We start from the raw sequence: 16,568 nt of genomic DNA, 5'->3' as shown, positions 1-16,568 counted from the left end.
CCCCTTCCCCTCTTCTCCCCCCTTCTTCCTTCCTCACCTCCTACCCATCCCCCTCCTTCCTCCCCTTCCTCCTCTTCCTCCTTCATCCTCGCAAACCCTCAGGCACAGTTCTAGGCACCAGGGATGTGACTGTGAACAAGATGGCAAGGTCCCCGTGCTCACAGAGCCTACAGGGAGACAAACTATAAAAAGTGAGACAGTAATGATTGTAAAGATTATTTTTATTTCAAGAAACGATAAACACTTTGAAGAAGACGTGACATGGTAGAGAGTGGCTGGAGTTGGCGGCAGATGTTTTAGCAGGGTGGTCGTGAAAGCCTGGCTGAGCAGGTGTTATTTGACTTCACATCTGAGGAATGAGGGAAGTTCAGCCACGGGCAGACCTGGGGGGAGATCTAGAAATGGCTTCTGGAAGAATCGACTGCAGACACAGAGGCCAAGGAGCCAGAAGCAGAGCGGACAGGGTTTCCTGGACCAGAGCTGGGGTCTGCAGAGCGGCGCACGGCTTTCCCCAGGGCCTGTGCTCTCTCTCCCCTTGGTGCCCCCACCGCCCCAGGCACTGGTCTGGGGGGTTCCTTCCAAGACAGTGACCTGGCTGAGCAGGTGTGTGGCCCCCTCTCCATCTCACCTGATCTGCTGAGCTCTCCATCACTGCCGCATGCAGGGACCTGTCCTCCGTGGACACACACGCAAGTCGGCACACCGCTCACACGTGTGGACGTTAATAACTGGCAGGAATTCTCGGGCTGCCAGCCTCCCTCCCTCTCGCCCAGTTCCTCCTCAAAGTCAGAGCCAGGCTGGAACTGCAGGTTTTGTTGCCCTGAAGGGAGTGACCCGTGTTAGGGGCTTGGAGTCTGGATCTGCTGGGAGCCAGTCTTCCTGGATGGGATTGCCCTCTTGCTGGAGAGGACCCAGAAAGGAGTGGTCTTTCGGCTGCAGAGCAACTCAGAATCCATAATTAGCCATGCCCAGCATCTGGACTAAGTGAAGAGGACGATCATGCCCACATGGGCCCCGTGTCCTCTACTCAGTGCATCACTCTCCTCTCGGCTCACATGTTAGACAAATATGGGCACAGGCTGAGTCTGTGCGACAGGCACCAGGGAGAGACCGTAAAGTGGGAGCCGTGCTAGGGGAGACGGAGGGTGACCTCTGCCCCTCCTGGTTCCTGGGCTGTCCCGCTGTGGCGGGGATGTCCCTACCTTCCCCCCTTCCACCCCCAGAACCAGAGAAGCCCTTGCAGAAGCTCCCAGGAGCCAGCTCTTCATCCCGGTCTCCTCCGGATGTGCAGACCCACCCTGCCTCCAGAGCCCAGCAGCTTCCTTGCTCTGCTGGTTTATGGCAGCTTCTGAGGACTAGCTGTGGGCTCTTTGGCTGTGAAAACACAACACCAAGCAAAAATGACAGTGCTCTGTTACCCGGCTTCCTCAGTGGCTCAGTGGTAAAGAACCCGCCTGCCAATGCGGGAAACGAGAGTTCGATCCCCTGGAGGTCGGGAAGATCCCCTGCAGGAGGAAATGGCAACCCACTCCAGTCTTCTTGCCTGGAGAATCCCATGGACAGAGGAGCCAGGCAGGCTACAGTCCATGGGGTCACAAAGAGTCCGACGCGACTTGACAACCATCAACATGCTCTGTCGCCAGGGGGTGATCCCGACCTTCCGCGTGAAGTTCCTGCTGCGGCTGCTGCGGGGCAGGCTGGAGGTGGACCTGGACAAGGACAAGCTTCTGTTCAAGCACATGTGCTACGAGATGGAGCGGCTGCACAACGGCGGTGACGTCACCTTCCACGACGTGCTCAGGTACGGGGTGGGGGCGGGGGGCTTGGGGGGGTCGGTTCCCAGCTCTGAGTCTCAGCTGCAGGGGCGATGAGCACCCTACCCCTTCGTTAACAGGAAGGAAGACATCCAGAGGGCTGGGAACCTGCTCAGTTCCTGGGGCCAAGCTGGGGCTACAATCCAATCAGTCTTCTCACCCGTGGGTCTGACCAGAGTTGGCCTGGCTCACCCAGACACAGACACCCCTGCTTGGTTGACACATCCCATTTCCAGACATTTCCTGAGGACCCCAGATAGGACAAAAGGGCAGACGGAGGCTCAGCCCTTTCTTCTCTCTGAGCGGCTTCTGCATTATTTGCTGCTGCTGCATCACTTCAGTCGTGTCCGACTCTGTGTGACCCCATAGACAGCAGCCCACCAGGCTCCCCGTCCCTGGGATTCTCCAGGCAAGAACACTGGAGTGGGTTGCCATTTCCTTCTCCAATGCATGAAAGTGAAAAGTGAAAGTGAAGTCGCTCAGTCGTGCCGGACCCTCAGCGACCCCATGGGCTGCAGCCCACCAGGCTCCTCCATTCATGGGATTCTCCAGGCAAGAGTACTGGAGTGGGGTGCCAGCGCCTTCTTGCTAGGATTGCTTTAACAAACTCCCACTCTCCGAGCAGTCTAAGCAGTCAAGTGGATTGTCTAGAGGCTGGAAGTGAATTCCAGGAGTCAGCAGACAGGGTTCTCTCTGAGGCTGGGAGGAGGATCAGATCCAGGTCTTGCCCGGGGCTGCTGGTGGTTTGCTGGTCATCGTTGGTGCTTCTTGGCTTGTGGAAGCATCACCCTGATCTCTGCCTTCATCTTCACAGGATGTGCTCCGTGTGTGTGTGTCTGTCCAGGTGTCCCCTTTTGTAAGGACACCAGATCATATCGGATTAAAGCCCCACCCTACTCCAGCACGACCTCCTCCCGACTGATTACATCTGCAGTGCCTGCGAGTGCATGCTCAGTTGCTTCGTGTCTGACTCTTTAGGACCTCATGGACTGCAGTTCACCAGCCCCTCTGTCCATGGGATTCTCTAGGACAGAGTACTAGAGTGGATTGCCATGCCATCCTCCAGGGGATCTTCCCGACCCAGGGATCAAACCTGGGTCTCCTGCGTTGCAGGCAGATTCTTTACTGTCTGAGCCACCAGGGAAGCCCAATCTGGAGTGACCTGTTCCTAAATAAGATCACACTCTGAGGGCCCGGAGTGAGGACTCTAGCATACCTTTTGTTGAGGGAAAACAATTCAGCTCAACAGCTTCTTAAATGGGAGTCAGTGGATAAATTTCAGAGGTCCGTGGTCTTGGAAAGATAAACAGTTCCATCTTTATTTTCACTAGTCATTGGCTGCAATGCAGCATCTCCTTCAGTGATGAATGCAGGCGACAAACCACAGTAGTGTTAACAATCCAGTGGCTGTATCTTTGTCACCGTTAAAAATCTCAGACATTACTGCATGTCTAATATCTTAAAATACCTGTTATGCTTCCCAGTTCTGAGACATAGTAGTCATTTCACCTCAGCTAGATGTTACTATTCAATATAATAGTAGAGAAGTTCTTATTTTACTGTATCACCACCTTTTCAAAGAAATCTAAGGACTCAATTTCTATATAATCTGTTTCCTGCGTAATGTAGATTTCGTAATGCATTCAAAACCTGATGCTAAGAAATATCTCGCGTCAGCTGCACTGCCAAAGGATCCATGCCCCAGAAAAAGTCAAGAAAACCCTCTACCACCAGTAGCTATGTTCATCGTGTTGCAAATACCCAGCCAATTAAGTGCTGGGTATTGAGTCACAAATTTCAGGAGCATCCATGCGTCCAGAAATACGTTGTAACTGGAATCTGAAAAATGACCAGAACAGAGGAAGGATCTGGGAGAAATTGTCTCAAGTTACTGATTCTACCTCCCTCTCTTCACTTCTTCTGGGAGCAAGCGAAAAGGAAGGACAAGATGAGGCAGAAAACACAGACAAGAGCAAAGAGTGCCATCTCTCTCAGAATGTCACCTCATCTTCCTCATAGTGACAGTTTCAGGCTGAAAGTGAGGTGGATAGACACATCACTGTCCCCACTAATTAGCATCCAGCCTCTTTGGATGACATTGTGTGTCTGATCAAATGGACCCGGATGAAGCTGATGGAGGCATCCTTTGCTCCTCCTTATCCTTCTCACCCTGGATGTGATCGCAAGTGGTCCACAAAGATGAGATTCTTGACAAGGCAGGGGAGAGCATGTTCTTCCCCAGTGGTGGGAAGAGGCTTAGCGATCGAGAGTAGGTCAAGGAACTGATACCAAGGCTGAATGGGGAGGGCCCCTCAGGCACCTGCAGGCTGTGATCTGGGCTGTGTAGATGGATGTGAGCTCACAGCTGGGGGCTGTGACTACGCAGGACAGCACCCAACTGCCAGAGGGCACTGTATCCCACTTTGGCTGCGAGCCCCTCAGCCTGGGCACCGCCTCGTTGCCCAGGTGCCTCCACACAGCACGTCGGCTGAGTCTCTGTCATCAGCCGTTGTCTGGGCCTATTGCGCTAAGGGCCAAATGGGAGTGAACATTGCACCCTGGCTTTGAGCCCATCTGAAATGAATGAGGAAGGGACTTCCCTGGTGGCCCAGTGGCAAGACTCCTTTCGGGGGTTGGGGGGGGTGCAGGTTTGGTTCCTGGTTGGGGAACTAGCCCCTAAATGCTGCAGTTAAGAGTCCCCATGCTGGGATTCCCTGGTAGCTCAGTTGGTAAAGAATCCGCTTGCAGTGCAGTAGACCCTGGTTCGATTCCTGGGTTGGGAAGATCTGCTAGAGAAGGGACAGGCTACCCACTCCAGTATTCTTGGCCTTCCCTGGTGGCTCAGCTGGTGAAGAATCTGCCTGCAATGTGGGAGACCTGGGTTTGATCCCTGGGCTGAGAAGATCCCCTGGAGAAGGGAAAGGCTACCCACTCCAGTAGTCCATGGGGTCGCAAAGAGTCAGACACAACTGAGTGACTTTCACTTCACTTCACGCTGCAACTAAAGATCCCACATGCCATGACCAAGATGGAAGATCCCAAGTGCTGCACCTAAGACCAGGCACGGTCAAATAAGTAAATAAAAATAGATGTTTAAAAATATAACAAATGAGGAAGATCTAGGGCAGCACATGAGATCAACTGAGAGGGAAACCATGGGGGCCAGGGGAACGGGATATGTGACCCACAGCCAAGCATATTGACCCTCACCAAATTTTTCTGTATATAAACATGACTTTTTTTTATTAAACTTTTTGTTTTATATTGAAGTGTAGCCAATTAACAATGGTGTGATAGTTTTAGGTGAATAGCAAAGGGACTCAGGCATATCCATGTGTATCCCTTCTCCCCCAGACTCCCCTCCCATCCAGGCTGCCGCATACCATTAGGGAGTTTGGAATGGACAAGTACATAATGCTTTATTTAAAATGGATAACCAGCAAGCATCTACTGTAAGCACAAGGACCATCGCCGAATTGACCTGAATGTGAAGAAAGTATAGCAAAAACAGTCTTCCTTCTACAGACTCTTAAGAGTCTGGAGACTCTTAAGCAAAAACAGTCTTCCTTCTACAGACTCTTAAGAGTCTGGAGACTCTTAAGCAAAAACAGTCTTCCTTCTACAGACTCTTAAGAGTCTGGAGACTCTTAAGCAGCTGATAATGAAGGTCATAGCCTAGCCTGGATCTTTCGTTTAACGAATGCTGATGGTGTGGTAAGCACCTTGCAGATAGCAGCGCACTTTATCCTGTGGAAAGGGAGGTCCATGACTCTCCCTGGCTGATAGATGACGGTGGAGACAGGGAGGTGACACAATCAGATGGTCAGGGGTGGCGTCCGAAACTTACACGGGCTGGATGGAGTTGCGTCCTCTCTGGCTTCTGTGATGGCCACAAGCCTGGCCCCCAGGGTCATCAGAGCTTACCACTATGCACCCCCCTGCCCAGCATGCTCTCCTACCGGTCGGTGGACATCCGCAAGAGTTTGCAGCTGGAAGAGCTGCTGGCCAGGGAGCAGCTGGAGTACACCATCGAGGAGGAGGTGGCCAAGCAGACCATCCGCATGTGGCTGAAGAAGTGCCTGAAGCGCATCCGAGCCGTGAGTGAGCCAGACCTGCAGGCCTTCACCTCCTCCTCTTGGAGGAGGAGGCAGCCCGGAGGGGGGAGGAAGAGGAGGCGAAAGAAGGGGAGGAGGGGGCACGGAGGGGAGGAGGGGTTGGGGGAGGAGGAGGGGGAGAAGGAGAGGTTGGGAGAGGAGGAGGGGTAGGGGAGGAGGAGGGGGGAGGAGAGGAGGGGGAGGATTCAAAGGAAAGAACTTTGGAAAGAGGAGGGGGAGGGGGGAAGGGAGGAGGAGGGGAGAGGGGAGGGGGAGGAAGAGGAGGAGAAAGAAGGGGAGGAGGAGTTGGGGTAGGAGAAGGAAGAAGGGGAGGAGGGGCCAGGGGAGGAGGGGCCAGGGGAGGAGGGGGAGGATTCAAAGGAAAGAACTTTGGAAAGAGGAGGGGGAGGGGGAGGGGAGGAGGAAGGGAGGAGGGATGCAGAGTGTCCAAAGGAAAGGGCTCCCACAGTACCTGGATTAGATCCTTCTGTGATCACCTTATGGACCTTCAACCAGGTCACCTGGATCCATTCACAGTGATTGAAACCCTAATTCTGGCCCAGAGTCAGCCATCCCCTCTTGAGCAGAGTCCGTAAGAAGTTTCCATTGAATCATATCTTTATAACACAGGATGAATATTTAAAAAGCAGTTTATGGATATTAAAATATTTATGATCACCTTTTACGAAACGCAGGTGTTCACAATGCTGACAATCTCTACGTGTCTGAACGGCAATTGAATTGACAAAGCTACTTTTAAATTGCCCCTAAAAAGCCCAATGTATTGTTGACAGTGTTGTTTGATCTTTAGTTAAAGACCACCTCTCCCCAAAAGTTATGATCTGCTTCCTGAACTATAAGCTTTAAGATTCTCTAATTCATAAATCAATGCATGTATACTGTGTTGAGTGTGTTTGCAGTCAGCTCTTCTATTTGGTCTTTTGACCTATGCTTGGAAATGGCAACCCACTCCAGTACTTTTGCCTGGAAAATCCCACGGATGGAGGAGCCTGGCAGGCTATAGTCCATGGGGTCGCAAAGAGTCAGACATGACTGAGTGACTTCACTTTCACTTTCACACACAAGGAGTGGAAAAAATCAAATGAAGCAGTAAACATTTATACAGAACAAATTTTTATCTTATTTCTAAGAACATCAACTGCAAAGTATATCTATTGGAGGAGAAAAGGTCCCCAGAGAAATGGACCAGTCCAGCCTCGTATAGCAAGGCAGCTGTGATAGATGGCCCCCCCCACTTCTAAGTCCGCTCAGTGTTCCCCACCCCACGCCGCGTCAGTCCTGCTACGTCAGGGATCACGTCTGCCCCCTGCAGACCATGTTAGGGCACGGGCATTGCTGACTGTCTCCCAGACCGTCCTGGCCTCAATGTGTGCCAGGACAGGTTGGCCCGCTGCAACCAGAGCAACTAGAACACAGCAAGGGTTTCTCTCAACCACCCAGGTGTCCTGCTTCTTACAACTTAGAGGAAAGGAGCGAGCTACATTGGCTTAGTAAGCATAGAATAAGAAAAGAAGGGGAAAAAAATAGAAACTCATGTTAATGATCTAAAAATCCTCTTATACAAAGATGGGCTCGATAAAGGACAGAAATGGTATGGACCTAACAGAAGCAGAAGATATTAAGAAGACATGGCAAGAATACACAGAAGAACTGTACAAAAAAGATCTTCACAACCCAGATAATCACGATGGTGTGATCACTGACCTAGAGCCAGACATCCTGGAATGTGAAGTCAAGTGGGCCTTAGAAAGCATCACTATGAACAAAGCTAATGGAGGTGATGGAATTCCAGTTGAACTATTCCAAATCCTGCAAGATGATGCTGTGAAAGTGCTGCACTCAATATGCCAGCAAACTTGGAAAACTCAGCAGTGGCTACAGGACTGGAGAAGGTCAATTTTCATTCCAATCCCAAAGAAAGGCAATGCCAAAGAATGCTCAAACTACTGCACAATTGCACTCATCTCACACACTAGTAAAGTAATGCTCAAAATTCTCCAAGCCAGGCTTCAGCAATATGTGAACCTTGAACTTCCTGATGTTCAAGCTGGTTTTAGAAAAGGCAGAGGAACCAGAGATCAAATTGCCAACATCCGCTGTATCATGGAAAAAGCAAGAGAGTTCCAGAAAAGCATCTATTTCTGCTTTATTGACTATGCCAAAGCCTTTGACTGTGTGGATCACAATAAACTGTGGAAAATTCTGAAAGAGATGGGAATACCAGACCGCCTGATCTGCCTCTTGAGAAATTTGTATGCAGGTCAGGAAGCAACAGTTAGAACTGGACATGGAACAACAGACTGGTTCCAAATAGGAAAAGGAGTGCGTCAAGGCTGTATATTGTCACCCTGTTTATTTAACTTATATGCAGAGTACATTATGAGAAATGCTGGACTGGAAGAAACACAAGCTAGAATCAAGATTGCTGGGAGAAATATCAATAACCTCAGATATGCAGATGACACCACCCTTATGGCAGAAAGTGAAGAGGAACTCAAAAGCCTCTTAACGAAAGTGAAAGTGGAGAGTGAAAAAGTTGGCTTAAAGCTCAACATTCAGAAAACGAAGATCATGGCATCTGGTCCCATCACTTCATGGCAAATAGATGGGGAAACAGTGGAAACAGTGTCAGACTTTATTTTGGGGGGCTCCAAAATCACTGCAGATGGTGATTGCAGCCATGAAATTAAAAGACGCTTACTCCTTGGAAGGAAAGTTATGACCAACCTAGATAGCATATTGAAAAGCAGAGACATTACTTTGCCAACAAAGGTTTGTCTAGTCAAGGTTATGGTTTTTCCTGTGGTCATGTATGGATGTGAGAGTTGGACTGTGAAGAAGGCTGAGTGCCGAAGAATTGATGCTTTTGAACTGTGGTGTTGGAGAAGACTCTTGAGAGTCCCTTGGACTGCAAGGAGATCCAACCAGTCCATTCTGAAGGAGATCAGCCCTGGGATTTCTTTGGAAGGAATGATGCTAAAGCTGAAACTCCAGTACTTTGGCCACCTCATGCAAAGAGTTGACTCATTGGAAAAGACTCTGATGCTGGGAGGGATTTGGGGCAGGAGGAGAAGGGGACGACAGAGGATGAGATGGCTGGCTGGCATCACTGACTCAATGGACGTGAGTCTCAGTGAACTCCGGGAGTTGGTGATGGACAGGGTGGCCTGGCGTGCTGCAATTCATGGGGTCGCAAAGAGTCGGACACGGCTAAGCGACTGATCTGATCTGATCTGATAGGGAACTGTATTCAATATTGTGTAATAACCCATAAGGGGCAAATACCTGAAAAAGAGTGTGTGTGTGTGTGTGTGTGTGTGTGTGTGTGTGTGTATGCTGCTACGTGCTAAGTCGCTTCAGTTGTGTCCTGCTCTTTGTGACCCCATGGACTGTAGCTATCCAGGCTCCTCTGTCCTTGGGATTTCCCAGGCAAGAATACTGGAGTGGGTTGCCGTTTTCTCCTCTAGGGGATCTTCCTGACCCAGGAATCAAACCCACCTCTCCCACATTGCAGGCAGATTCTTTACCATCTGAGCCACCAGGGATATGGCTGGGCTGTACACCTGAAACTTAGATGATATTATAAATTGACTATATTTCAATTAAAACTTGTTTAAAAAGAAGGAAAAATAATTCTGTTTAAAATAAAACTTACATGGTAGTATCAGTGAACATAAGGATTGTTATGCAAATGAACACTCCAAGCCCTCCTCTAAAGCTGTCTGATACCCATCAGGGAAAACCCCTTATTTGGAAGCTCTTAAGTGGTCACCAGGCTTCCCTGGTGGCTCAGATGGTAAAGCGTCTGCCTGCAATGCAGGAGACCCGGGTTCGATCTGTGGGTCCGGAAGATCCCCTGGAGAAGGAAATGGCAACCCACTGCAGTACTCTTGCCTGGAAAATGCCACGGACGGAGGAGCCTGGTAGGTAGGCTACAGCCCATGGGGTCTCAAAGAGTCGGACACGACTGAGCGACTTCCCTTTCTTTCTTTCCTTCTTTCTTTCTTTCTATTTTTCTTTCAAGTGGTCACCCTGCAGGCAGGTCCTTTGGAGAGAGGAGAGAGGAAGACTTGAATGCTGGGGGCAGGGGATGTTGGGCTGACTTTCCCAGTCCTGAAAGAAGGATCCTGTCTCCATAGAAACAGCAGCAGTCCTGTAGCATCATCATCAGCCTGAAGCAGAGCCAACAGCAGGAGTTGAAGCGGATCCTCAACCCGCCCAGCATTGAGACCACGCAGCCCAGTGAAGACCTGAAGACCAACAGTCAGGACAACAGTGTGCAACCCGAGGTATGAGCAGGGGGTGTCTGTCACCCACGGATGTTCACAAAACAGGAGCTGGTGCCGTTCACATAGTCATTTCACACAAGTGATACTATTTCTAATAGGAAGTTAAGTTGATTAAAAAAAAAACAAAACAGCAACAACAACTGCAACATGTTGATCCAGTTTATGTTTATGTCCTTGTCATCCCTGAATTTGTGGAACTTATTTCAAAGGATTCTGATTTGTATGGATACAAAAAAAAAAACAAAACAGGAGCGCCCTAAATTTAATAATCCTGTTGATATTTGTCTAAAGAGTTAATATCACGTCTCTAAGGGTTTGAGTCCAGCCACGGCCCGTGACTTAGGAGAATATGGTTTGCCTAGATCTGCCCTCAATGTTTTCTCCTCCTCACCAAGTCCTAGAAACTTGCAGTCAAGTGAGCAAGAGGTTTGCAGTTGGCCTTCAGCCTCCTTAAACAGACTCATCGAGGATTAGTCCTCCTTTTCTTGGGCATCAGAAGAGCATATGGAAATCAGGGAGGCTTAGCTTAAGGACCTTCTGTGTACTGGGGCTCAGCCTAGCTTCATTTCCAGCCTCCATCTGCACATCCATAAAACAGCTCAGCGTCACCAGCCTCCTGGAGAGTGTGTGAGTGAGAAGCAGCTGGCAGGAGGCCCGGGCCTTGTGAGGCTTTCGATGTGAATCAAGTGGAGCTGGTCCAGCATCCTGATGTGTAGTGACACAGTCAGGGCCGGCGACAGATACTGAAGCCTGGGGCTCCGTGGCTGAGCAGGACCTGCCGAGGGGCCTCTTGTGCCACAGCCCTGTTTTGGGTGGATTCACATGTCATTGGCTCCCCCCGACCCCCAGCCAGTAGGCATCATGGGTCACTGAGACTTGGGCTAGGACAGTCAACACAGGGGACAACGAGGGGCATCTACAATGGCCCTGCCACCTGTCTGCCTCGAGGGTGGCCAGCAGTGTGGGGCTGGCAAAGCAGGGAGGTGATGCTGGCCAAGCGCTCTGGTTTGGGGTTAAAAAACTCAAGAGGGAACTCGGAGGAGAGGTGAGGACCACAGTACTGATAGGGAAGGAAAAGATGCTGGTAAAGCAGAGACTGGGTGAGATGCATGGAGGAGATCCGAGCACTTCTCCTTGACCTCAGTCTTAGTTGATGGAAGTCTCGTTCTCCTCTGGGGTTCATCCCAGAGCTTCGTCTGCTGAGGATTCATCTGGAAACTCTAGGCACTGACCCCCAGGTTGGCAAGCATGGGCTGCCCCCAAAGCAGGCCATCCCTGCTGCCCCCAATTCTTCCTGGAAGCCCTTCCCTGCCGTCCTGGTGCATGGCAGTGCCCCCAGGAGTGAGGGGCATGGGGCTGTGAACGTGGAGGAATCCAGGAAGGACGCCCAACAAAAGGGGCCACCTGGAAAGTCAGCTTTTCACCCTCACCGTGTGCAGTGGTGACTTTGTCAAATTTTCCTTGACTCTTTTGCCCGTTCACCCTTCCAGTCCTCCTGGTGGATACAATGGGTCCATACTGTTTTTTCCCACTTGACTTTCCCATGGGGCTTTCTTCGTTTCTTAAACTGAAATGAGGGGCCAAGCCAGCGCACAGAGGAGGGTGGAGGAGACCACGTGGTGAGCGATAACCGCCTGACTCTCCGCCCACCCCCATCCCTACAGTCGAGCAGCCAGCAGCAGCTCCTGAGCCCCACCCTCTCGGACCGGGGAGGGGGTCGCCAGGACGCAACAGAGGCCGGGAAGCCCCAGAGGAAGTTCGGGCAGTGGCGCCTGCCCTCCGGTATGTATAGCAAGTCCTTTCTCCAGCAATTGGCTCATCTGAAAGGTTATTGTTCAGTCACTCAGTCGTGTCTGACTCTTTGCGACCCCATGGACTGCAGCATGCCAGGCTTCCCTGTCCTTCACCGTCTCCTGGAGTTTGTTCAAACTCATGTCCATTGAGTCAGTGATGCCATCCAACCATCTCATCCTGTGTCATCCCCTTTTCCTCATGCCCTCAGTCTTTCCCAGCATCAGGGTCTGAAGGGTATCAGTGCTGATTGTGTGTTTGGGGTCTTGAATTTCAAAATTCAGGTCCGCATCTAAAGTTATTTATAGCGACTTCCCTGGTGGTCCAGTGGCTAGGATTTCAAGTTTCATTGTAGGGGGCCTGGGTTCGATCCCTAGTTTGAAAGTAAGATCCCAGAAAGTCATGCAGTGCGGCCAAAAACAACAAAAAAGAATATATAGACAGTGAAATGATGAAAAATGTACTTCCCTCATCAGAAACATTTTCCTCAAAATGGCTTCTCTAAGTAGAACAATGTTAGCCCTTGTTTTCAGCTAATAGAGAAGGCAGCTCCTATTTTTTTTTTAAAAAATAGTTTTATTTCTTTATTTATTAAGCTGAGATGGGTCTTCCTTGCAGAGCATAAACTTCTCTAGTTGTGGCACATGGGCTTAGTTGCCCTGTGGCCTGTGGGATCTTATCTCTCAGGCCAGGGATCGAACCCTCATCTCCTGCATTGGAAGGCAGATTCTTAACCACTGGACCACCAAGGAAGTCTCAGCAGCCCCTATTAACAAAGACATTATAACCACAACACAGAAAAAATCAAGAGATTATCACCACAGGCTTCCAGTGCACATTCCAGACATCCCCTAACTTCGGTAACATTCGTTTACTCTAAGAGGGCGTAGGTGGGTCCATGTCACTCAGAAAATGACATAGGGTTCTCAAAGAAGGAGCAACAAAACCTATTTAGTGCAGCAGAATATGTTTCAGTACTTACTGTACGCCAATTGCTATCCTAACTGCCTCCCATCTGCTCCTTCATTTGATCCTCACAAACCTATTATTTTCCACGTTTTACTGATTCAGTGAGGGAGTTTTCTTCTAGAGTGGCATGGAAAACCAGGGTAATCCCATTCGGGGCACTCAGAGTGGGAGGGAGAGCAGTGATCGTCCCAGTTCAGTGTTTTCTCTGTGGATAACTGAGCCCACAGGGATGTGGGGGCTTCTTACATTTGTCCAATGCTTCTTAACAGCAGAGAGGGAAGTCTTTCCTCCTGTTGTTGTTGTTTAGTTGTTAAATCACATCTGACTCTTTGCGACCCCATGGACTGTAGCCTGCCAGGCTCCTCTGTCCTTGGGATTCTCCAGGCAAGAATACTGGAGTGGGTTGCCATGCCCTCCTCCAGGGGATCTTCCCCACCCAAGGATGGAACCCACATCTCTTATGTCTCCTGCATGGCAGATGGGTTCTCTACCGCTAGCACCGCCTGGGAAGCCCCCATTATGAATACGCAGAATCCAGTGCTTGGAAAGGTTTCATACATGACATCTATGGATGGGACTTGCTCATGGAAGGCATGACTGATGGGACCATCAGGGTGTTTCAAGAATAGCTCACGATGGGGCCAGGGTTGGGGGCAAGGGGATGGGGAACCACACCATGGTGCTCATGGGGCTTTTATTGATTCCACAGCACCAAAACCAATAAGCCACTCAGTGTCTTCGGTCAACTTACGGTTTGGAGGGCGGACCACAATGAAATCTGTCGTGTGCAAAATGAACCCCATGACGGACACCGCTTCCTGTGGCTCTGAGGTTAAGAAGTGGTGGACCCGGCAGCTGACCGTGGAGAGTGATGAAAGCGGAGATGACCTTCTGGACATTTAGGTGGAAGCCAGCGTGGATGAAAGTCCACTGGCCAAAACTGACTTCTGATGTGTGCTTTCATTGTCCAGTGAGCGATCTGTGATTGATGTATAATTTAAGTCCGACTTGTAACAAGATTTTTTAGAACTAATTTCTGGATCCTGCCATAGGAAGGCATAAAATTGGGTCCATCAAAGCTGTATTTGTGATGAGTTATTGCCACAAATTCAGGAGAATCAGCATGATGACAGTATCCATAATATTAGACACTATACTAATGCCAGATGTAGATCATTCAAAATTCCACATTGTCTATGTAAACTAAGGTATATATTCATGTATATTCCTATGCATTATCACCACCCCCTGAAAGAGTGCTTAGCCCAAAGTAGCTGATATTTATGGTGTTTGTGTTTTTCCCACTTCTTCTAGAAATACTTTTCCTGGGAGAATTTATTATTTATGATTGATCTGCAAAGGTCAGCACCGAGCTCATGCTAAAATGATAGTAGTTTTACAAACTACAGATTCTGAACTTTAAAAAGTCTGTTCTTTTTCTCATGTTATTTTTTAAAATCTGCACAAGCTATTTAGAGATCAGAACAAGTCAGTGTCTGTCCCCGGTCACTCAGTGGAACTGTGGCCTGCTCCCAAGAGAACTCTGTGTACAGGTATCAAGCAAAGAATTGGCCTGAAGAGCTGACTGATTTAAAACAAAGCTGTACATAGATCACTCAGGGGGAGCATGGTTACATGAGGATGTTGAGTTTCTTTAAAAGCCCTTTAATCACAGTTTAGCCAAAAAAAAAAAAAAAAAGTAAAACTACATGATTCTGCTTAATTTAAAAATCTTCACATGTGTGATGTTATCCTTGGCTTCATCTCTTACCCAAGGTTGGTCCCTTTGGCCATAAATCAGCAAAGACATTATAAGTTGGCCGCAACACACCATTGCCGTGTTCAATTCAAAATGATGGCCTTGCTGAAACTTCCTTGGTGGTCCGATGGTTAAGAATCCGGCTTGCAATGCAGGGGACGTGGGTTTGATCCCTGGGAATTGACACATGCTTGTGCATTGCAACTAAGACCTGATGGAGCCAAGTAAAAAAAAATTTTTTTTTTAATGATGTCCTTGCTACCAGATTCTCCTGTAGAAATAATGGTGCTGTCCAAAATCTCACTCTCAGCTCACAGTTTAGGTATCTGACAGCTGAGCTGTATTTGTTTCACACATCAGCGCTCCACGTCCTCTGATGGAACCTTGGTTCTCTCACGTTGTGTCAGCCAAGTGGAGGTGCACCGGGGCCTGTGACTAGACTATTTGTGATTGGAGATTTGCTGTTTAGACGACTTCAATAGAGTGATGATCTCAGAATCCTTTGACCACCACCCCAGTCCCCAGGTTCTGTGTGACCTCTTTCTGTTTCTCTCTATTTAACATTCTTAAACTAGCCAAATATCACATTCCCTCTGTGTAACATATGTGACGCGGTGGTGACAGTCCATACAGCGTTTCTATGATTAATTGTGACAAGATAATGGACAATTAAAGTCAGTGCGGCCAAAAGGATTTTATTTCATTTTTATGTTCACTTGGAGTTTCCTTTTTGTACATAAGAAAATAAATATTGGATTTGTAAAAGAATTTACTCCGAGTTGATGATCATTTCTAAACCCTTTTCTTGTGTGTAGGCTTGCGGGGAGGGTAGGCGCGGGGCTTGGAGGTGGGGCCGCCAAGGAGCTGGCATTTTGCAAATTCTGAATATTCTGTCGATAATTAGTTGGCAAAAGCACTGTCCCTGGTATTCATTTCAGCTGAGTCCCTAAGCCAGAATGTTCCTTTCACGTTAGTGCTTGTAAGGCTGAATGAACACTCTGTACCTTCCAAATTCACAACAGAGCAGAAAAGGAACTCAGGCGGCCAGGGCACGGGTCTGTGATAGCGCCGCATGCAAACACCGTGTTTCTCCTCTTGGCTCATTACGCTTGAGTGATACAGCCTCTTCGTCCAAAACGGCTGAGCCTTTCCTACAATGTTTGATGCTCAGCAGAACATCATTGTTGTTCATTCTGCAGCGAGGGCAGAATAGCAATGCACTTAAAGCTATAGCACCCTCCATTTGCAGTGAAGGGAAACAGCTACATGACCCCCATGGAACTCAGGGCCAGCCTCTTCCTGAAGCCAGCAGTGTGGACAGTAAGCCAGAAGATAACATGCCCCACCCTGCTTTGAGATTTTTCATCAACTTATAAACAGGCCGGTTATGCAGATGGGAAAACGTGGACCACAGCGTCCCCTGGTCCTGAGGGAGGCCAGGCACTGACACTAATCCTGCCATCATGCCACCCACTGCCTCTAATTAAGGGACGCTGTGGGTTCTGGGGGTATCAGAAAGTGTCAGGGACAGAATGCTTGACGCAGGGACCCCCAGGGGCCAGACCACCCATGCATCACACATATGGTGATTCAGGGGACTCGGAAGGAGGATGGAGAGAATGGCCAGACTGAGGCTATTCACTCTAATCTCAGTGGTGGGTCAACAACAACAGCCATCAGTGGGGACTGGCCGTCTGTGCCCAGCTCATGCCGAATAGGATGGGGCACGCAGAAGAGAAACTGGACTCTAAAGCCTTAAGAATAAAGCCGTTTCTAGGCCAGCTGAATGATGTGTTTGTCTCTCTGTAGGAAGTGGCACGCACCACACTCA

The 16,568-nt window shown here is 49.3% G+C and overlaps 1 protein-coding gene and 1 long non-coding RNA gene across 2 annotated transcripts in view; one reads left to right on the top strand and one right to left on the bottom strand.

Moving 5' to 3' along the window:
• Window positions 1-15,505, top strand: part of NALCN (sodium leak channel, non-selective) — a 281,606-nt gene extending 266,101 nt beyond the window's left edge. Inside the window, exons 39-43 of the mRNA XM_055542965.1 lie at window positions 1,644-1,801; window positions 5,761-5,911; window positions 10,069-10,218; window positions 11,883-12,000; window positions 13,688-15,505. Of these exons, the coding sequence (XP_055398940.1) occupies window positions 1,644-1,801; window positions 5,761-5,911; window positions 10,069-10,218; window positions 11,883-12,000; window positions 13,688-13,881 (771 nt within the window). The 3' untranslated portion in view covers window positions 13,882-15,505. The remainder of the gene's footprint in view (window positions 1-1,643; window positions 1,802-5,760; window positions 5,912-10,068; window positions 10,219-11,882; window positions 12,001-13,687) is intronic.
• On the bottom strand, window positions 204-1,719 carry LOC129624725 (uncharacterized). Its single transcript, XR_008701118.1, has 2 exons — window positions 1,419-1,719; window positions 204-933 (listed from the first exon to the last, which is right to left on the bottom strand). It is a non-coding gene; the product is annotated as an uncharacterized LOC129624725 (long non-coding RNA).
• Window positions 15,506-16,568: the final 1,063 nt, after the last annotated feature.

The sequence above is a fragment of the Bubalus kerabau genome, chromosome 12 (genome assembly GCF_029407905.1).
Source record: "Bubalus kerabau isolate K-KA32 ecotype Philippines breed swamp buffalo chromosome 12, PCC_UOA_SB_1v2, whole genome shotgun sequence".
NCBI classification, from domain to species: domain Eukaryota; kingdom Metazoa; phylum Chordata; class Mammalia; order Artiodactyla; family Bovidae; genus Bubalus; species Bubalus kerabau.
Note: the sequence above shows the minus strand (reverse complement) of the source record. Positions and strands in the feature narration are given on the sequence as shown.